This window comes from Aplidium turbinatum, chromosome 10, assembly GCF_918807975.1.
Source record: "Aplidium turbinatum chromosome 10, kaAplTurb1.1, whole genome shotgun sequence".
NCBI classification, from domain to species: domain Eukaryota; kingdom Metazoa; phylum Chordata; class Ascidiacea; order Aplousobranchia; family Polyclinidae; genus Aplidium; species Aplidium turbinatum.
The window spans coordinates 2,177,987-2,200,723 of NC_137481.1; the positions used below are offsets into that span (position 1 = coordinate 2,177,987).

The 22,737-nt window shown below is 39.6% G+C and overlaps 1 protein-coding gene across 1 annotated transcript in view; it reads left to right on the top strand.

The window, feature by feature from the left end:
* The first annotated feature begins 3,298 nt into the window (after window positions 1–3,298).
* LOC145778384 (calcium-dependent secretion activator 1-like) overlaps window positions 3,299–22,737 on the top strand; it is a 39,920-nt gene continuing 20,481 nt past the window's right edge. Inside the window, exons 1-14 of the mRNA XM_082589861.1 lie at window positions 3,299–3,475; window positions 4,083–4,295; window positions 5,890–6,003; window positions 6,928–7,068; window positions 8,864–9,055; window positions 9,631–9,798; window positions 10,520–10,705; window positions 11,537–11,661; window positions 12,253–12,364; window positions 13,012–13,095; window positions 13,568–13,690; window positions 14,027–14,199; window positions 15,309–15,451; window positions 17,490–17,635. Coding sequence (XP_082445987.1) covers window positions 3,341–3,475; window positions 4,083–4,295; window positions 5,890–6,003; window positions 6,928–7,068; window positions 8,864–9,055; window positions 9,631–9,798; window positions 10,520–10,705; window positions 11,537–11,661; window positions 12,253–12,364; window positions 13,012–13,095; window positions 13,568–13,690; window positions 14,027–14,199; window positions 15,309–15,451; window positions 17,490–17,635 — 2,055 coding nt within the window. The 5' untranslated portion in view covers window positions 3,299–3,340. The remainder of the gene's footprint in view (window positions 3,476–4,082; window positions 4,296–5,889; window positions 6,004–6,927; window positions 7,069–8,863; window positions 9,056–9,630; window positions 9,799–10,519; window positions 10,706–11,536; window positions 11,662–12,252; window positions 12,365–13,011; window positions 13,096–13,567; window positions 13,691–14,026; window positions 14,200–15,308; window positions 15,452–17,489; window positions 17,636–22,737) is intronic.

The window sequence follows — 22,737 nt, forward strand, 5'->3', positions numbered from 1 at the left end:
ACTATTCAAAACATTATTTTTAACTGAGTTGTAGATTCTGCGTAAATAGGCCTAGCCCTGGTAGTGGGCAAGCTTGAGGACTGTATGCTAGTACCTAAATATTGACAAAGTAAAACTAATCGAATCAATCAAAAGCTGGTGAAAAAAATTGAACGGTAACGATAATTTTGTCAATTTTTGCCCGGATGTGGAGCTATTTTGGAAAGACTGTGTTGGCATGTCTACTGAGGGAGCTTCTGCAATGACAGGACATATAGCTGGGTTTCATGCAAAAGTGCGATTTGCGTGTAATAGGCCTACACAGTACACATATTACATTTTCACCAGTGCTTTATTCGTAAAAAAAAGCACAGAGGTATACTGTCAGATTTGTCAAATGATAAATAGGCTAATACACATTACACAACTTGCCAAATACTAATCTTTATTCTACTAGGCCTACAACATGAATTATCAACAACATAATTGGACAAGAGCTACCAAATTGTTTATTAGTAAGGATAGCAGAATTAATAAGGATAGCATATATCGGCGAGGTAAAACCAAACTGGGTTATGTCCACTTTTAGTTTTATTGCAGTGTCTCGGTTTTTGAGCGTAGTTCTTTCCAGCACTCCAGGTTTGCAAAACAAGGTTGTAAGTATTGTGGCACTTACATGGTTGTAAGTATTGTGGCACTGGTTGGTTTGATCCATTTGAGATATCAAAAACATTCAAACAATTTTTTTTGCGGTTATTTCAGTTTGATGATTTTGGACATTAGTGAAATGTAATGAAAGTTCAGTTTAAATCCCTTTTACTGCATTATGATGGCTCTCAAAACTTTAAAAATGCTATTAACGTTGAAAAATGAAGTCATGTTTTTTCCAGAAAATCAAACTTGGTCCATCATGTCTGCAATGACATCTGACTTTCGAAATTATGCTATTTGTGAGATTTGCTTGAAAAATGGAAACAACTTAATTTATCCATCTATGGAAAAAACACCAATATTTTTACATTGAAGTCAAGAAATCAAAAACTTGAAGCGTTTGTTAACAATTTAAACATCTAGAAAGAAGAAGTTGAAAATGATTCATTTGAAATTTTTTCATCTACTGTAGAGTTTTTGATTAACAGTGATGTGGAACCAAATGTTTAAGCCTGTGGTTTACTGGTTATCGACCACTTGTCAAATCTGTTGAAACAGTTTTAAAAGTATTTTCTTCCAGAATTAAACAATGCCAAATTAGATTGGATCCAAAACCTATTTGCAATACAAAAACAAAATACCAAACACGGAGCACCTCTCTTCCAAATCTCAGGAATAACATGCTGATCTATTTTCTGACTCTACGTTGCGGCTTGAATTTTCTGGAAAAAGTTTCACACTTTTTGGCTGGTTAAAGCGGAATATCTATAGGCCTAATTATCTCACTCAGCAGTCACTGCACTCCTGCCGTTTGTGTTTACGCGTCTGTGCGAGTCAACGTTATCAAAGTTGACGACAATTGCAAGAAAATACCGTTCCAGACTACAGTAAGCAAGATTTAAACCGCCTTGAGACCAGCAGTAACAAACATTGAGCAACGGCTGGATTTGCTTTGCAGTAGAAAGCAGTTGCACTCATATCACACTGCGTAAATGTGTTTTCGGTTGTGTTTTGTTTCCAATAGGCTACGTGTAATGTAGCAGGTTTAGAGTATCGGTAGCTTGATGCTACTCTAGTTTCGTTCAAATTAAGCCTTTTAATAATATCACAAATGTAGGCTACTGTATACTTCGCATTGTTTATCATGTCAACTGTAAAGGATTGCGGAAAATTTTAGGAGATTAAAAGGGATCGCGAGCAAAAAAGTTTGGGAAGCCCCTGTTCTAGGTAGTATTGACTCGTTTTTCTTTTGTTTATGACTTCCTTGTTAGTATTCTATTTCGTTTTTTTTACTATTTTGCTACGTAAGTTATCATGAAGGTGAAAAAGCACTAATGTGCTTGCAACACCATTTTTGTTATTATTATTATTATGATAATAAGTGTTATGAAGGCAAAAGTATTATTTGGCTAACATGATTGAAGAATGTGTCACTGCCATGATAAAAAAATCTAGGCCAATTTTAGCAAACCTTTAAATGAATCATTCTGTAGAAAAACAAGACAAACATACCACAATCTTGCATATTGCAAGCCTTAAAGCAGCCGGCGGCCATCGCGGCCATGGCCGCTAAGTAGTGCTTGAATGACCGCCGGTGGTACCTCCTCAGTCGGCCAATTTGGCCGTCGGTTTCTTCCAGCCAATTATTTAATTTTGCAATAGAATGAGCGTGGATTAACTGTCGAAAATATGTAGTATCAAACAGTGACGCAGGATTAGGTCAGCGTGTTATAATCACCACTGTTGTATTGTGCAGGAACATTTGCTATTGTATATTATATATGGAATATAACCAGCTGCGATCACCATCTGTACCCGCGCATTCGCAAATGCGTGAGCGCATTAGGCCAGCGCGCGACTCGCATTCATCCATTGTGCGCGAATGTGCAAGTAATTGCGTTAATTACCGTGACGCGAAACCACAAGTCGCAGGTTTGCGATTTTTTGCATGATTATAGAGCAGTACTAGACGAATATAATTCAACAAAAACAAGACAAATTTTCCGCTTATTAAATGATCTTAAGTAAATTTAAAAAAAAATCTTTGCGCATTTGCCTTTTTGACCAAGTCTTGTTTGTAATTCCCGACGTTTATTTTAACAAAGTATTAATCCAAAGTGCTAATTTACATCAGCTGGCAATATTGTCGTTTTTATGTCGATGCAATGTTGTCGGACATTGAATTGTTGTTAAAAAGGAGAACTAGGTTAGGTGACATCCGAGGGGAAAACACGTGTCTTCATAGGTGAGAAATGTTCCCGCTATGGGTTAGTGACTTCACACCCTCAATGGTGACATCATAACGGTATAAATGGTCAGATTTTATGAAAGGCGGTATATATTCGGTTGAAACAATTTACTGAGCAGCTGAAACAATTTAGTGTCGTTAGATGGTCCGGCACTACAGGATTACAAGCCTGATAAAGCAGTTATTGCGTGGTACAACGATTCTATTACAGGACGTCGCCCAGACTTCAACAACGCTAAGTGGCCATTTTAGCATTGTAGCAAGTTTAATTCTATTTACTTGTGCTATCGTTATTTGTATTTTGGCCTCCAAGCACGCATATTTGGCCGCCGAGAAGGAGCTCCCGGTAGGCCACAATAGCTGCCGGAAAAAAATACGAGTTTTAAGGCCTGATATTGATATGATAGTATTTTCAGGAATGGAAGTTGTTGTAGAATAACAGTTGCTTCGTAAAAAGTGAAGATGATTTGCCCATCAAGTGATGAAGAATCTGATAACGATGAGAAGGAGATTGCAAACCTGAATGTAAATCCCCAAAAAAATCATGCAAGATCTCCAAGTAAAACTGAGCCTTATCCTTCCATTCCAGTCAGCAAGGTAATGGCACAACCCAGTGGATTAGTCTACAAGTGTGTAATTTATGTATACCTGGTTTCATAATGAATAAGATCTTACTGTCATTATTACTTGTTCTTCACCTTAAAAGCAATTGCATGTGGAGAACTATATTTATACCACATAATCTGCTTTATTTGCCATCACATACACAAATATTGAAGCACTATTCAACTACCAGTACCAACACCATGCATTGGATAAGTGCTACATTCGTTTCTTCTGTATACTGTAAATCTTGTGTTTGAAATTAAGTTTCGGAGACATGATATACATTTTATGGCTCATATAAAGGTGAAAGTGGTTCATAAAGCAGCTTGTTGCAATTTTAAAATTCTACACCACCAATCAAATTTTTGTATAGCTATTTAAACACTAAAGATAAATTACTCAAGCTGTCAGAAAGAAACAATTTTGTAAAGGACTCTTAAAATACCGTATTCAAATTATCCACATTAACAGTAAAAGTGTAAAGATACAAAACCACTTTTGGTTTGTAAGTAATTAGTTGTAAAACTTTACCATATTTGCTTTAAACAAGACATTCACACGTTTTGCCTGTCTTCATTTATTTCAATGTTTTGTATAGGAAAACAGCTTTTCATCTATGCGTGAAGCTTCGCCGTCCCCATCTGTGAAGTCCATCCCCATCATCACCAGTGAAGAAGTGGAGCCAAAAACTCATGTCCAAGAGGAGAGTGACAGGAAACAAAGGGTCCAACTATATGTGTTCCTGATTCGTTGTATTGCATATCCGTTTGTGGCTACACAACCGACTGACATGGAAAAAAGACAAACTAAGGTGAAATATAAGTTTATGTTTTAGATATAAACGTAATGAATAAAGCAGGAATGTTGTTTACTAGACCCATTGATTGTGTAGCAAAGTGAAGCTGTTTCTTGTAAATTAATTCAAAAGCATAATTTATAACAAGGGTCGGGAATGCATGGCTCGCGAGCCATATATGGCTCTTGTCTTGAAGGTATCTGGCTCAGAGATAAATCGAACCTTTCAAAGTGCAAATGGTGAAAATTTTATCTTAACATTTCATCACAATATAAATCTAAAAATACGCTCAGAATGCACCAAAGTAAATGTAATCTTTCAAATTTTTATGGGGAAAGCCCCATCATCCAAATGAACAAACTGAAAGCAAGTATTGACCAGAGAATGAAGTATCATACAAGAGAATATAGAAGTGTAAAGTTAATTGTTAAATTGATGAACGGTCAATCTTAGAAATAGTTTTTGAATGTGCACAGAAGAAAAGCAGCTTCACAACTTTGTCATGGAACAGAGTGTTTCTTATTAAACTTGACCGGTCATCAGAAACTTTTAATTAGAGCTTTTGTGTGTTTTCAAATGTGCCTGGCGATTGCTGTTGTGTAAAACTCTGAGTGATGTTATTTGTGTATATATGTTAAATTTAGAGTTTCAATAAAATTACTTTGTTTTGAAGCATTGTGTACCTGTTTCGTCTATTTTTGGAAGCTGTTATTGTATGTAAAGTGCTACCTTTGACTTTTCTTGAAAACTACGCTTTTGGTAACTTTGCATTCATGTGATGTGTGTTTGGTTGATTTCAACAGTCTGGTGAATTTTTTCTATCAGCCCAGACAACTAAATCTGTCATTTCTACTTTAATTCAATGTCTGCAGGTGTTAAATCAATGTAAAAATGTCGGTCCGTCAGATTTTGCTGTCTGGGAAAGAAGTCTGGTACATGGCCGTTATGGTATACTCAACTATTAATTTTGTTTCAGTGATAAGGATGTTTAAGCAATGGTGGAAGTTTCAAGCGCGACTGCTCACTAGACTGTGTTTAAAATTATGTAAGACTACAGTAAATAGAATGTGCTCTGGCGACTCAGAGTGCTGCCTCAACTAATTGCCTGTATTGATTTTTCAAGATCAATACATGAATTTGAAGTAAAAACCTTTCTCAGTTGTGGACGTTTTTCTTGTATTGATTGCCTTGCATAGCTTCGTGAAGTTAATCACAACAATCAATCATGCTGATAAATTGAGATTGCTATGGGAAACTATGTAAGAAAATATTTAAACATACAGCTATCGGTTTTTCTTTATAAAGAGCGACAGGTTACATGCCTCAAAAGAAGGTTTTTTTTTATTTGTGAAAAAATATTAAAAAAGATTCGAATAGAAGAAATGTTTATGTAAGTATAAACAAGTTCAAAAAATGTATGGTGCCGTGAAAATATTTAGTGCTCAAATTAAAAAATGTACATAAAACTGACTCAATAATACCACAATAAGGTTAAAATGTTTAGGCCATTTATTTCAGGTCGGTATTAACTACCATACTGTGTGAGTGGATGAGTTTTCTTCAACTAACTTTATATATATTCCCATGTTTTTTTTTCTGTTTTTCAAAGGTGAACAAGCATCAACTACAAACTCTGAAGGATAGATTTTCTGCCTTTCTCGCTGGGGAAACTCAAATATTAGCGGACGAAGCATTTGTGAATGCTGTAACCAGTTACTTTGAGGTAAGGGACAAGTAATCCATGTTAGTATACAAATTTGTAGCCTACTTGGCTGTTGTTTATGCTCTTTTTTTATCACGAGATTATCCCTTTCTAGGTCGTTCTGGCAATTTACTACACAAACAACACGTACTTTATAGATTGTTTACTTAAACGCTACAAACGTATTTGCCATATTCCTCGTTTATTGACATGTTGTTATGTCGCTTGATGTAGCTGGTACTTATTTTTCGACCAAGCCTCGCCACTGATCAGAAATGCCATGACATCAAGAACAAGTGTATCGGCATTCGTTAGCAGCGTTGTTACATTCATAAACGTTGTGGAGTTCCAACCTGCTTGGGCGAATGCTAGGACTAGGGATGTGTAGGGCATTGCGAGGCTTGGTAGTAGCCTCTGTATTTGTTACCAATCACTTTAATAGTGAAGTTGTTGACTGTAGGGGGCTTCAATATTGTAAGTAGCTCCGGATAAAACTATATCCTCGATCGTATAACCAGTCTATGGATGAAGTGGCACTTTAAAATCCAAAGCATCAACTTTTGTTCATATTTTTGCTGCTACATCTGCGTGCTAAGTCACGTATTTTTCATCTGTGCTTTTATATCTTTCAACCAACAGAAGCTGTCTTGAAATTTTGCCAGCAGTTAATAAAAATATGTTTTCAGAACGTGTGGTTATTGTGAATCATGTGAATGGTTTTTGTCGTAAAAATTGCTTCGTTTTTGTGAAATTTACGAGCGGTTATCAATGCCAAACGTTAATGAAATCCTCTCGAGACTTAAATGGAGGCGGTTGCGTTTTTATAATGTGAATACTTCTCGCACGGGTCATGAAATTTCTTTTGGCAGGCATTTGTTCAAAATAAAACCCAGTGTGTTGCTAATTTATCTTTTCATGACTTCTAAATGAACACTTTTTTTTTAGGTTTTTCTCAACAGCGACCGCTTGGCTCGCATGGTACAAAGCGGAGGTTGCTCTGCCAAGGACTTACGAGAAGTATTCAAAAACAACATCGATAAAAGGGTTAAAAACCTTCCGGAAATTGATGGGCTTAGCAAAGAAACCGTAAGCTTTTTTACGCCTCATTGCTTCTGATGTCTGTGTCATTGTAATAATAACAATGTTATGGTTTATGTGCTGTGACTTCACCCCAGTTAGGTTTTGCATTTTTTTTTTCATCTTTGTTGCTGTTATTTTTGTTTGTTGTCATTCAAGTTATGCAAGTTAATTCAACTGTTTCACGCAAGAATGGACACAGTTAGTATATACTGTACTAGTGTTGTACTATTTGGTACAGCTGGACCTAGGACCGAACCCTAACCCACTGGAAGCCGAGGTTGTTGAACGTTGGTCATATCGTTCACAGTTAGACATTTACGGCGATGTTGCTTGGAAATTGCACAGTGTCAGCGTATAATTGTCGAATTGCTTACAGCATGTATCAACCTTGCTTACTGTGCACATTCCACCAGTTGCATTCTACTACAGCACTCGATAAACCTCCATCCCGGCGCACTGGTCTGATTAAATTTAACTTGACCTGAAAGCAATTTGTGTTTTACGGCTTTCAAACCCAATCAACCGTGACCATTACGAAAGTGTTTCTTGTCTCTTGCTCATGGATACTTGGGGGTCCTACAAACATTTAGATGCATAGTTTATGTATGTCAAAATCTCTTTCCCACCCTTGTAATACTCAGATCTAGTATCAGCTTCATACGCCTTTCCCTCTTGATAACCGATAGAGATATCATTGTTAGGCAATTTGAAACAGAAGCAAGTTCACACTGTCAACGATGACAATCGTGTCGCGTCCCACACAGCAAATCAACCGTTTTTTTACATTGATTCAACGTCTGCAGACGTTGTTGAATAGTTCAAATGTTTGATTTGCTGTCTGGAGTCGTAGTAATGCATTATTCATTGAACCATGAGATGAACGATATTTTGCCAAGCCTCGTGCCATTGTATCTCTCTCCATTGATTTCTGTATCCAATAACAAGGCTGCAATCAATCGTTCTTGATCCAGCCAACTTACGGCGGTAACTTTATGGCTGCATTCTCTGCAAAGATTTAAACTTGTCTTTCTATTTAGTCCATAACACATTTTGTGGTGTTTACTGGCAAACGTTTAAATTTTTATTATTTTTTTCCTTCAATTCTCGTTGTAATAAATAAGTAAATTGTAAATGTGTAAGTGATCATTTTTTTGTTTTCTATAAAGTTTTCTATAAAGTTCGTTTTTGTATAGCTTAGAAAGTCGTGTACCAGCGTGTATCTGACGTTTTCTCCGGTACCCAGCACAAAGATACGAGGACGGACATAACGCTGTATCCATCACGAATATGAGTTGCTCACTCTTGCTCAGCTATTTATTGGGCCGACTAGTTTCCGCGCTACCAAACTCAAATTGTGATACTTTTCTAACGAAAGGTTATTTTGTGTGTAATTTGGCAGCTTAGTGATTGCATTGAAAAGGATTGTTCTGAAAAGACCGAGTAGCAACCATTTTGGTATGAGCAGTGGCATCGCGCCCGTCGTCATGTTCGTGCATTATGACACACGTTGTTAGATAGTGCATAGTACAGAATCGCTCATTGAACGCTTATTATATACTTCAAATACAGCGTCTAGGCACTATCTATACAAACAAAGCAAAATAATCCACTGAAAACTTAGCATGGAAATTAAGTAACAGGTTATCATCCAATTTTAATATTTGCCTAACTTTTTTGCTTCGTTTTCATATCTGGATGATTCATATTTTCATTACTACAATGCACAGTGCTTGTATCTCTCAAACACCAATTGTGATGCTGGTTATGATACATGTAGCTAAACTCCCTTTGTCTTCCCAAGGTCCTGTCATCGTGGATGGCCAAATTTGATGCAATATACAGAGGAGAGGAGGATTCCAGAAGGTCCGGAAGTCGTCATCCCACTTTGGTGGCTTCCGAACTCATCTTGAGTAAAGAACAATTGTACGATATGTACCAGAACATTCTTGGCATAAAGAAATTCGAACATCAAATACTTTTCAACTTATGCCAGGTGAGCGCTCTGGCTACAAAACAATCTCTCGGCGGTGGGAACCGCTCGCGTTTGTCTTTTACTTAACTTGGACGGTGACCCAGCTAAATTTCGAGGCAATCGTCGGACAGTTATTGTGTTGCTCCGTTGTCTAAACTACGAGACTGTTGAGTGTGGTCTGCGGTTTGTTCCTCCTTGCTGCATTTACAGATCCCAGATAATGCGATTGGTATTTAATGCCTCACCACTTCATCGTGCAATGAAGTCATAATTTTGTCGAAACTGGACTTTGAATGACGTATAGATTTCTATAAACGTGCCTTCGCTTTTCAATCTCATTAAACGCCAACTTTTACTGGAGCAAGAACTTCAAATTTTCGAATTCATTTGGTGCAGAACATAGATCACTTTGTATAAAAGTAGTACAAAATATATTTCAATACTTTAATGTTTACACCGTAGTCACTCACTTTTCAGCTATGCTTGCAATTCTCTCAGATCTACACCACGTTTGGTTGCTTACAAAGTTTCATTTCATTGGTTCAACGTTTAGAAACATTGGTTAGACATAAGATCTCATAATGTTTGTCTTCCAGTTGGACAGCGCTGACGAGCAAGCAGCTGCGATACGTCGCGAACTGTCTGGTCGCACTGCCGCTGCCCAGGCGATTGAAGAAAAGGAGAAATACCCTCAGTTTTATGTGCGAGAAGGCCAGACAGTAGAGATGTTACAAATTGCATACATCGACGAGTTGAGAAGACAGGTAAGTGAAGTCGTAACAAAAACACAAAGATACCAGTTTGTATATGCAACTAACCCCGCTTAATGGGACCGCTTTCAATGATCTAACCATGTCGGCTGCATAGCCGAGTGGTGAAAGCTTTGGAACGGCACTCGAAAGGGCGCCAGTTCGACACTGCTCAAGAGCATGCGGTTGTGTCTTTGGCAGGACACTTAAAGGCATGTCTGCTGAGTGCTGAAGGTGGACACGAAGATTGGGTTCCTTGCCTTCCCGTCCACTTATCTAAATCTTCAACCACCAGAAGTGAGCCACTGAGCCTGGATACGACAAAAAATGATCTAACGGCTTTGCTGTTCTGTACACCCTACTCCGTTTAATGGGGTCACTTACTTAGTCGGACTAGTTTGGCGTGCTTTCGATGACATTTGGTTATATGCAAGTTGATGCAATGTCTTAACCTTTATGACGCAAGCTTGCTTTGGAAGTGCAGTTGTCTCCGCTTATTAAGTCCACCTTGGGACCGGACGATTTTGGGCTTATTAAGCGGGTGGGCCTGTTAAGCCGAGGACGACACTCTTACCGTATACATTCAGTAATTCTGGGCCAGACCAACTTGGGCTTGATAAGCCGGTGGCCCTAACCGTGGGCATAATAAGCGGAGACTACTTTATAAGTATCGGACAACTACCGCGAGCTTTACTCATGAATATGAGCTGACAGTTGATTCTCTTGAATTTTGTAGGTGGGTATGCTCATGGGTGACTTGGAGGCGCTTCCGGTTTCTCGAGTGAGCAACGGACGGACCTCCTACTCTCTCCAGAAGTTCCGGATGTTGCAAACCACGACTAAGCTCTCCATCATCGATCAATCCAGTGAAGATGATGTCACGCTCTCCAAATCTGATGTTGCTCTTCAATACGAGCTGGAGGTAGGAGCCAGAGATGTAGAATCGGATTTATCATCTTCCGACTCCGTTTTTAGATTCGACTTTAGAGATATTTCTCTAATTCCTGCACCACAGCTTGGGGGGCATCGTTACTTCCCATTACACTATTGCTGAGTTTGTCTAAACTCAATTTGTCTGAACGGAAGTAGATAGCTATATGTGTGTTGGTACGGTTCAACGTCAGGGTATATGATGATGGCTATTCTAATCAGAGAAAAGGAAAATGCGATGTCCAGTCAAAAGTATGTGTTTCTCGGCAGTCCAGTGTAGCAAGAATTCACAGCGATAGACACGTGTTTCGCCCGTGAGGCTGGGCTCATCGGTATCTCATCACTGACTAATGCCGCAGATTTCTCGACTGCTGCTTTTGCCAATCAATTGAATTCTCGTAGTTGCCCAAATGACAATTTACTGATGTCATTTGACGCAAGTGAATTTCTTTTCACTCGATCCTGGTCCGGTCTATTTATGTTCAAGTCAAAATTGCTTGTCGCGAAATTGATTGAACTTGTCCTCGTGAATTATATTGATTTGTATTACAAGCCGTTTGCATCGACCATTGTTGTTAGTTGAACGACATTGTTTCTTTTTACACTGTGAAGAATTACCTGACAAAAGGAACTTAAAAATTCAAGATGCGAACAATAGAGAGATATGGAGAAGTGACTGCAAACAAGTGGCCGGCCTTGATGCTTCGGGTTGAAGGCCGGGCTTCTTTGAAGCAACATAGAGAGTCACCGATTATTATTATTTATGTTATAATCCATCGAGTTAACGTTAGATAACCATTTTCTTTTGTTCCTTCCATGCTAGGTGGTCGTGATGGAGGTGTCCGAGCTGAAATCGCTTGCCGCTAGCAGGTGTGTCTATTGTACGATGGAGGTTGAAGGGAAAGGAGAGAAGCTGCAAACTGATCAGGCAGAAGCCTCGAAGCCAGTGTATGTCGTCACTATGTGTTTGTGGAACGAACTCTTTGTTACGTGACGTTGAGTATCGCGGCGGTCTCGATGCAGACAAGCATGACAATATCTAAGATGTATTGCCCCAACGCTGGGCAGGAACGAAATTTAATTTCTTTTTGCTTTCTCGAATGATTTGACCGTGTATCGAACTCGCGCCCATCAGTTCAATGACATGCATCACATTATCTGCATAATCGAGTGGTGAGGGCCTTTGTACGACACTCGAAAGGGCACCGGTTCGACACCTCTCAAAAGCATGCGGCTGTGTTTTTGTCAGGACACTTAAAGACATGCCTAAAGGTGGACACGAAGATTGGCTTCCTTGCCTCCCCTTTCACTTAATCTAAATCTTCAACAACTCTTTGCAAGCTAGGATACATCTAAAATATAATCTTTGCCATTTACTTGACATTAAAGCGATGAATTAGGTTTCGTGCAAAACGATAACGTTGCAACAACGTAAATGACTCATCCGTGCAAGTTTCAGTGCAATGTATCCGTCAGCAAAATCGTTTAATTGCGTCATCGGCAGCGGTGACGTCACTCCTAATGACGTGATGTGTTTAGGTTTGATACGCAAGGGGACTTCAAAATCAACCACCCCCTCCCTGTAGTGAAAGTGAAGTTGTTCACGGAGAACACGGGAATGCTTTCCATCGAGGACAAAGCGTTGGGCAAGGTTTGTTGTTGTGATGAACAAACTTTCACTCTGGTCATTTTTTCTACTCCGGGCCGGAGGTCATAGTAACTCCAGAGCCGGAGTTGCGTGTACAACTGTACAACCTGTGTGTGTGGCTGTGGTCAAGTTTAAGACCTTGGGGAAATCTAATCTTATGTATCATTATGATATTGTAGTAATGCAAGAAGACACTATCACACATGTTGATTATACTGTATGGGTCTTAAACATATACGTAAGGTGGAATATGGGATCAAGGAAGTCCATCAAAAATCTTCAATATCTTAAAAACAATATTACATCTGGTGGATAGAAACCATACCGTAGCCAAATTTGAAATCTAACCAAAAGTTTACTTCTAAATGGACTGTTTTGAAGGATCTTAACCGTTGCATAAAGCATCTTGTTACTGCTTGATGAGAGTGGTGTACCAACAACCTCTTGGTTAAAACACTGATTGTTTGAAGTGGATGCTATCAAAGGCCGAAAGCTCCGGCCGGAGTTTCAATTCTCCAGCCGGAACATCATATTATTATTATTTCATTTGAAAGAACTTACTTGCAATCGCTTCAAGTGCTGTCGTTGATTATGACGTTGGCAAACAGGAAGCAACATCCTTTCCAATACAATAACAACTTCTTTTGCAGGTTGAAGTTCGCCCTAATCCCAACTTCCCCAAGACCCCTAATTGGTACCCCATGATCGTCCCTAAGAATAGCCCAGATCAAAACGTGAGCGCCATGTTCTGTCTTGCATTTGATTTGTTTGAGTTCGATTATTTTATTACTTGGAATTGAAGCCTCAAAGACGGTTGGCGGGGTTCACCTCCCGTCTTGTTTATCGTATCCAGGCTTACTCCTGGTGGTTGAAGATTTAGATTAAGTGAACGGGAAGGCAAGGAAGCCAATCTTCATGTCCACCTTCAGGCATGCCTTTAAGTGTCCTGCCAAAGGCACAGCCGCATGCTCTTGAGCGGTGTCGAACCGGCGCCCTTTCGATTGACGTTCCAAAGCTTTCACCACTCGACTATGCAGCCGACATCCGTGCTAAGCGGCAACAACTGCGAATAAATCATTCATTTTGCGCCCTGGTTAACTGCTCAACCAGAGCTGAATATCAAACTGCGTGTGTGTTCTATGAAACAACGCGTTCAAATACTGTACTTTCTCCGCGGTGTGTCATTACTTTGAGTTGTATTCCCAGCTCCGCATCAAGCTAGCGATTCGTATGGAACGGCCACTGAACATGAAGCATTGTGGCTATCTGTGGGGAAAGGGGCGTACCGTGTGGAAGAAATGGAAGAAGCGATTCTTTATGTTGGTCCAGGTGATTTGACGAACGCCTGTGCGGCTTTAAACATTATATATACAGTACATCGGCGTCTTGTATTGCTCCTGCCAGACAGTAAATCAGCCGTTTTTACGTTCATTCAACTTCTGCTGACAATCAATATCAAAACGATTGATTTGTTGTACGGGTAAAAATGTTTTTGAATAATTATTACACGAAGCATTTTTGACTTTATTTTTTTAAATCATAAATTATTAATTTGTCACGAAATCCAGGCCTCTTGCGACTGAATGTATGCTGTAATGCCTATGGTTATACACCACGCGTCATCGTCAATTGCATCATCGTGACGTCATAACACGACCTCCGCAGGCGAGCCAGTACAACTTCGCGATGTGTAGCTACCAGGAAAAGAAGGTTGATCCGGTGGAGATGATGCAGATGGACAACTTCCATGTGGACTACGCAATCCCCCAACCCGAGCGGCAAGGGGGGCGAGTGTTCTTCAGCGCTGTCAAGGAAGGCGAAGATCTGATGTTTGCCGGGTATCTACGTTCGTTTTTTTTTCTGTATCCAGGCTTATGCCTGGTGGATGAAGATTGACGATACGGTAGTTTCGTTTGGCGTTTTCACGGTACCCGGACATTTTGCCGAAACTCATTTTTGTGTTATATGTATCGATATTCTCCACAATGTGTTTTAGTCTATCGTTCACAACCTTAGTCCTTTCGGCAATTTGTCCATCGGCAAAATGTCTTTCGGCAAAATGTCCTTTCGGCAAAATGTCTTTCGGCAAAATGTCCTTTCGGCAAAATGTCCGTGCACGGTTTTCACACTTGAAGCTCGTTGTCTTTTAGCCGGTTTTAAATACATTTCGCATTGGTAAACTGAAGATTTGAAGTTGAAGATTTATATTAAGTGAACGGGAAGGCAAAGAAGCCAATCTCCGTGTCCATTTTCAAGCGTGGCTCTAAGTGTCTTGCCAAAGACACTAAGCCGCTCGTTCGTCTGCAGTGACTGTTACGTTTGTCAACCGCTCTTTTCGATCCTCCGCTTCTCACCGACCTCGAAGCTTGGTTGTCTATTGAATGTATCTCCAGATAGCTAAATCCGTCATTTTTCCTTTGATTCGTCTGCAGTCTGCACCTGCAGACGTTGAATCAATATAAAAATGACGGATTTTTCTGTCTGGGTCGACGCTGTTTCGCGGTAACTGGTAAACGTAGTAACCTTATGCTCTTCAGTTCTTTCGGTAACCATTAACAAATCTAATATTCATATGGAGGCACGGTTCGGTCTGCCTTACTTCAAGATCAACGTTCCTACATTAGTTGCGTTGTGAGTGGTACCTGGGCTGAACGGACGTCATCGGTTCGTTTCTCACCAAGAACACGCCAAAATGTCAGGGAAAAACACTTCATCACATGCTTGGAAATGAACGCAAAGATTGGCGTTCGTGACAACTTAAACCAAACTTAATAACTTGAATGCGATAAAAATGAGCAAAATAACAGCTTAATTAGTTAGTGCACGGTTACGTCCTTCGTTCCCTCTGTTTCTAGGGTTGGACGTCAGAATAACAGTGAAAATATCAGGATGCCTGGAGTTTGTATCTTTAACGTATTCTCACAGCTTTTCATGTGTTTTTTTTCAGCGAGGACGAACAGGATCGCATCTTATGGGTGCAGGCCATGTACCGCGCCACTGGCCAGTCCCACAAGCCTGTACCCCCGACCACCGTACGGAAGGTGGACAATGCAAAGACTGGACAGATGGACCCCGCCGTGTCGCAATTTTGTGAGTCGATATCACGTCATGCCATCATACACACTGTGGGACGTAGGTGCTCACCAACTAAGATGTAGGCGTACGTGTGAAGTTGGCGTGTAGGAAGAGACAAGATCTAGCATCCAATCCTTACGTGTCTAGCTCAGTGGCATACTTCATCCAGCGATATCTAGTTGGAGCGTCCCTCTAGGCTGTCGAAGGACACTTGCTACGTTTAGGGAGCTTGTCTAATAAGTCTCCCTCCGGTTCAGACAGACTTCACACCATCACCAACTTCCTTCATTTTGTTTTTTCTACCGCACTAGTACTAAAAATAGATTTTCACACCAAACTTCAAGATATGAAGCAGCAGTCATAGCCGCCCGGACGCGAAATTGGTTATCCCACGAACTTTCTGTCTCATTTGCATATTTCTGTAAGCGTAGCCATTACTGGTTACCGCGCGGCGCGCGTAACTGTTTTTACCGATTTTCGCCCTCACAGCAGCCGGTTTTCGCCCATCCAGGTCCAAATCTAAACATTGAACTTGAAAAAAACGTAGCCTGGAGACACACCTAGTCTAGTCAAGTTTAAAAAAGTTGAGAAAAGAAATTGATTCTGGTCACTAGTCTAAAAGTAAGATTTTCCGAATTGATTAAGAGTTAACCCTAACCTTACTTTTTGTGAAAAGCTTTTGTGCACCGCAAAATTAATGTAAAAAAAATTGACTTCAATGGGCGTCGAACCGATGTCCTTACGAATATAAGGCATAAGACGAAACCACTGAACCAAACACGCCAACGAAAAAATGTTTGCATTCACACGGTATAAGTACAAACTGTATGCAAAGTAGCAAAAAGTTCGTGGGAAAAAAATTTCGCCGCCCGGACGGTATCTAACATCGCACTGAACTGGCAAGAACGACACAGTGTTGCCCTTCCTTTAAAAAGGCGCCTTTTTCGCAGGCAAAGACGCTAACAAACAAATTAAGCAAGGCAAGAGCAATTGAGCATAAACAATGATACCAAGACTCGACATTCGACTAGCTTCTCTGGCACTGCGTCGAGGTAAACGAGCCTCCGGAACACTGGTAGATGGGAACTAGAAACTTCCCACTGTCAATCTAGGTGACGGAACTTGAGTTAGTGGTTCAAAACCTCAACCATGTGGAACTGTAAAGCTTCAGAGGAGACTTTCTCAATCCAAAAGTCGACGCTTTTTTGTATTAGCTTATTAAACCACATCATCAATCACTGCTCCATCTTCAAGCCACCTGATGGAGTGGAAGGTCTGCGTGTCATGGATGATGAAACCAAAGACTGGCTGCTCTCTAGCAGCCTTCCAGTGTAGTCCGGGAACATCGTGTATCTGGGGTGGTAAAAGGATAGACCCTCGGCCCCAGAGGCTTACACGACGACGACGAAACGAAATAACCAATAAATAATAACAACTTATAAATTCTATTTGACTAAGAAATTTTGGAAGATTCTGCTTTGGCAGACGACCAATGTTACTTTTGCATTAGTTATTGTATACTAAGATTCTATGTAAACAAAAGAGCAGCTATTTTACTTGTGATACATTTTTCTTCAAACGGTTGTGGAGTTTTTCGCTCAACGCGATGTTGATGCAAGTTATTCCTCCGACACATGGCAACACTTCATAAATTAATTGCTTAGGCTTATATATGAATACAATTTTAGTAAAGAAGTAATTTTCTTGAACCATCCACAAATACATCCCAGCAACTACACAACATTTGACATAATAACACAATTGATAAGGGCTAACATGTGTATGGCCGAAAACGTTCGTAATTTATAGTTTATCTTCACTTTGTTATGTAATTATGTTAAATGTTGTGCAGTTGCAAGGATGTCTTTACTCTTTATATATGAATGCGACTAAAAAAATACAGCTAAATGAGCCGCAATAAATGTTTAAGGTAGCTCAAATATTCAAACAAAAGCTTTTGCCACAGCCCACAACCTGAAAGCTGTGGAACCTTAGAATACACAACAATTTAATGAATCTTGCGTGGTGGTTTTCACATCCGATGATTCCTTAGACTCTGACAAGGCCCAGGAGAAGGGAAACGGTGGCCTGGAGTATTTTACATCAGTCGAACCCTGGAAGTATGATCATGCCAACTACTTCGAGATGCTGCAGAGACTTACTCTGGATCACAGGCTGAACGACAGTTATTCATGTTTGGTCAGTCTTGTTATGTTAAACGTGGCTAAGTTACATTGATACTGATAGCAGCGAAGTTTACAGAATCCCTGTTCATGTCTTCCATATTATCAATGCTTGATTGAATATAAATGAAATGAAATGATTTATTTTAGACTGATTTAGAAACAATGCATAGAATTACGTCATGCAAACCTCAGGGTCGTGTGGATTTTTGCTCATTGTGGGTCAGGGGCGTAGTCACGCAGTAGGAGGCTCGGAGAACCAATCACCCCCCTAAAATTTTATCTTGCCCCCTAAAAACGGATTTTTATTACTATTACAATGTTTTAATGACATTTTTTTACTTGTTGAATGACTTTTCATAAATGTTTGACTTTATTCAGTAGCTATATTTTTAAACAAACTCTTTATTTCAAATATTAAAATGTTTGCTCCCCCAACAATTGCTTTTGCCCACATAAAATTTTCTTTCTAGCTAGGTCATTGTGGTGGATTATCTCGATTTCGCGGCTCACCAAGCATCTAACCGTTGCTTGAGAGGGCGTTTGTTCGACTCCTACGTATTGCATGCGGCTGTGTCTTGACAGGGCATTTAATGGCGTTGTTGAAAACACTGCTCACCTCTACCCAGGGTTAGTCTGGGAGCCTACGACAGAAGATTTCACCCCATAAGGTACAAAAGGTTTGACCCCTTGAAGTTACTGGGGTCAACCATGTCACTCACAAAAAGTATGGAAGATTGACCGCACCGGGTGGATCTGGACCCTAGAGCCCCCTAAAAAGCCCAAAAAGGGGGTTAATTTCACCCCATAAGGTACATGGACCAAACTTGGTGAAAACGAAGTTCTATGTCAGGACATCACAAAAATATCAAATCTAACAATATTTTCGAGTGGAAAGGTGATGTAAGACTCCCCCCAAAGTGACCCCCCAGGGGGTTAATTTCACCCCATAAGGTACATGGACCAAAGTTGGTCAAAACGAAGTCTTATGTCAGGACATCACAAAAATATCAAATCTAACAATATTTTCGGGTGGAAAGGTGATGTAAGATGCCTTCAAAGTGACTTCCCTTAATGTGACCCCCTCGGAAGGTTTATTCCACCCCATAAGGTACATGGACCAAACTTGGTCAAAATGAAGTCTTATGTCAGGACATCACAAAAATATCAAATCTAACAATATTTTCGGGTGGAAAGGTGGTGTAAGATGACTTCAAAGTGACTTTCCTTAATGTGACCCCCTCGGAAGGTGAATTTCACCCCATAAAGTACATGGACCAAACTTGGTCAAAACGAAGTCTTATGTCAGGACATCACAAAAATATCAAATCTAACAATATTTTCGGGTGGAAAGGTGATGTAAGATGTCATCAAAGTGACCCCCAGAGGGTTTATTTCACCATAGAGTACATGGACCAAACGTGGTCAAAACGAAGTCTTCTAGGGCACCACAAAATATCAAATCTAACAATACTCTCAGTTGGAAAGGTGATAAAAGACCTACCCAAAAGTGAATCTCCTCCTATAGTTTAATTTACTTCATCCCTTTCTCGAACCAACCTAGGTGTAACGAAAGTGCTATGCCAGGACAGTACGAATGGATTAAATTTAAAAATATTTTTATATAGGTTTTGATGAAATACATTCACACGCTGTCCCATGATGCATGAAATGGAACTATAGCCTACTTTACAAAAAGTTTTTGTATAAATCATATTCAGTCAATCGAAAAAAGGCAACAGGACATGACAATACATGGCTTTGTAACACCAAAAACAGAAAGTACATAAGAAGCATATAGGCTACAGTAGCCAGAAAATTGATCCAAGATCTTGATACGACCACTAAATGTGGACTTAATCGAACAACTGACTATCCAAATCAAAACGTTTCGAAATGAATCATTTGGAACGTTAATTTAGGCAGTAATGAACATTTTCCAGCTGCTACAATAAATAACCCAATAAACCCAATGTAGTAAATTTTTGTTTAATGCCATTTGCTTCATGTCTCCAATCAGTTATTGTAACTGTTCATTCATAAACAGAGATTGTTCGTGTAAATGTAAACGGTCGTTTCTTTATTCTTCATTGTCACTGCTGTCGCTTTCACTTTCTTCATCTTATTCTTCAGATTCATACAATTCTCCTGTTATATACAGAGATAAAGCAAGCTGTCTGCGATGTACCAGCCCCAAGCAATGTGGTTATCCGCACGTCTGACACTGACTGTCTTGTAATTGGCCTAGGTTGCTATGGAACTTTTGATCCTTCATTAAAGATATGGATAGAAGCTGGCTTGCAAAGCAATAACACGCAGCGGTACATCAACATCAACCAGCTGCATAGGCCTACCGCACTTGGAGTGACGATTTGCAAGTGTTTACCTGCATATCATGCCTTTACAGATTCTGATTACACCTCGTCATTTAGCAGGAAAGGGAAAGTGCGGCCGCTGAAATTACTCCAAGGAAACCACGAAGCGCAGGCAGCTTTTAGCCAACTCGGACAAGACAAAGAAATTAGTGAAGACATTATCATCGCAATAGAGAACTTTGTGTGTAACATGTACAAAAACAAGAAAATTAATTATGTCAACGAAGTCCGTTTACAAATGTTTTTAGACGGCTACAAACCCAAAAAAGAAAATGAAAGGATATCATGCATACCAGAAGCTACTGTAGATAGTAGTACTCTACCACTTTGTTTACGAGTACTTCTCCAGAAGACAAGGCGCACTCATCTCATCACAAGATGGTGGTTATCTTCAACTAGAAGTGAACAAGCAGCAACGTCGCTGCTAGAGTAGGCTATGGCTGGAAAGAAGAAGGAGGTTGTTATAAAGTGGTGTGGTTTGAAGGTAAAGGTATAAAGCATCTTTAGATGTCTCTGCGTGGAATCTGATCTCATCCAGGAAAGTCAAGAAGAAGGTAAACAACATTGGATGTCGCTTGGGTTACCCTTTATAAATATAAAACTTTCTCCTGGTCTATCTGTCATTTACTTTCTTACTGTAAACATTAGCCAATAACTGGCTGTAAAGTTTCGTTTTAGGAACCTATAACCAATAGTTTCTGCAATCTTGAGAAAAATGCCTGGGTGCACTAAATAACAAATAAATGTTGAACTTTTTCCAGTTAATAGTAAGTTGCAATGTTGCATTATTCGAAGAAAAATAGACGTCTGTAAAAGATAATAAAATTACTATTGTATGTTACGCATATCTGTAGTGCATAATAGCAATTGTTTCGTAGTCTTTATTTCTCTGTATATAACAGGAGAATTGTATGAATCTGAAGAATAAGACGAAGAAAGTGAAAGCGACACCAGTGACAATGAAGAATAAAGAAACGACCGTTTACATTTACACAAACAATTTCTGTTTATGAATGAACAGTTACAATAACTGATTGGAGACATGAACAAATGGCATTAAACAAAAATTTACTACATTGGGTTTATTGGGTTATTTATTGTAGCAGCTGGAAAATGTTCAGCCTGCGCTTCGTGGTTTCCTTGGAGTAATTTCAGCGGCCGCACTTTCCCTTTCCTGCTAAATGACGAGGTGTAATCAGAATCTGTAAAGGCATGATATGCAGGTAAACACTTGCAAATCGTCACTCCAAGTGCGGTAGGCCTATGCAGCTGGTTGATGTTGATGTACCGCTGCGTGTTATTGCTTTGCAAGCCAGCTTCTATCCATATCTTTAATGAAGGATCAAAAGTTCCATAGCAACCTAGGCCAATTACAAGACAGTCAGTGTCAGACGTGCGGATAACCACATTGCTTGGGGCTGGTACATCGCAGACAGCTTGCTTTATCTCTGTATATAACAGGAGAATTGTATGAATCTGAAGAATAAGATGAAGAAAGTGAAAGCGACAGCAGTGACAATGAAGAATAAAGAAACGACCGTTTACATTTACACGAACAATCTCTGTTTATGAATGAACAGTTACAATAACTGATTGGAGACATGAAGCAAATGGCATTAAACAAAAATTTACTACATTGGGTTTATTGGGTTATTTATTGTAGCAGCTGGAAAATGTTCATTACTGCCTAAATTAACGTTCCAAATGATTCATTTCGAAACGTTTTGATTTGGATAGTCAGTTGTTCGATTAAGTCCACATTTAGTGGTCGTATCAAGATCTTGGATCAATTTTCTGGCTACTGTAGCCTATATGCTTCTTATGTACTTTCTGTTTTTGGTGTTACAAAGCCATGTATTGTCATGTCCTGTTGCCTTTTTTCGATTGACTGAATATGATTTATACAAAAACTTTTTGTAAAGTAGGCTATAGTTCCATTTCATGCATCATGGGACAGCGTGTGAATGTATTTCATCAAAACCTATATAAAAATATTTTTAAATTTAATCCATTCGTACTGTCCTGGCATAGCACTTTCGTTACACCTAGGTTGGTTCGAGAAAGGGATGAAGTAAATTAAACTATAGGAGGAGATTCACTTTTGGGTAGGTCTTTTATCACCTTTCCAACTGAGAGTATTGTTAGATTTGATATTTTGTGGTGCCCTAGAAGACTTCGTTTTGACCACGTTTGGTCCATGTACTCTATGGTGAAATAAACCCTCTGGGGGTCACTTTGATGACATCTTACATCACCTTTCCACCCGAAAATATTGTTAGATTTGATATTTTTGTGATGTCCTGACATAAGACTTCGTTTTGACCAAGTTTGGTCCATGTACTTTATGGGGTGAAATTCACCTTTCGAGGGGGTCACATTAAGGAAAGTCACTTTGAAGTCATCTTACACCACCTTTCCACCCGAAAATATTGTTAGATTTGATATTTTTGTGATGTCCTGACATAAGACTTCATTTTGACCAAGTTTGGTCCATGTACCTTATGGGGTGGAATAAACCTTCCGAGGGGGTCACATTAAGGGAAGTCACTTTGAAGGCATCTTACATCACCTTTCCACCCGAAAATATTGTTAGATTTGATATTTTTGTGATGTCCTGACATAAGACTTCGTTTTGACCAACTTTGGTCCATGTACCTTATGGGGTGAAATTAACCCCCTGGGGGGTCACTTTGGGAGGAGTCTTACATCACCTTTCCACTCGAAAATATTGTTAGATTTGATA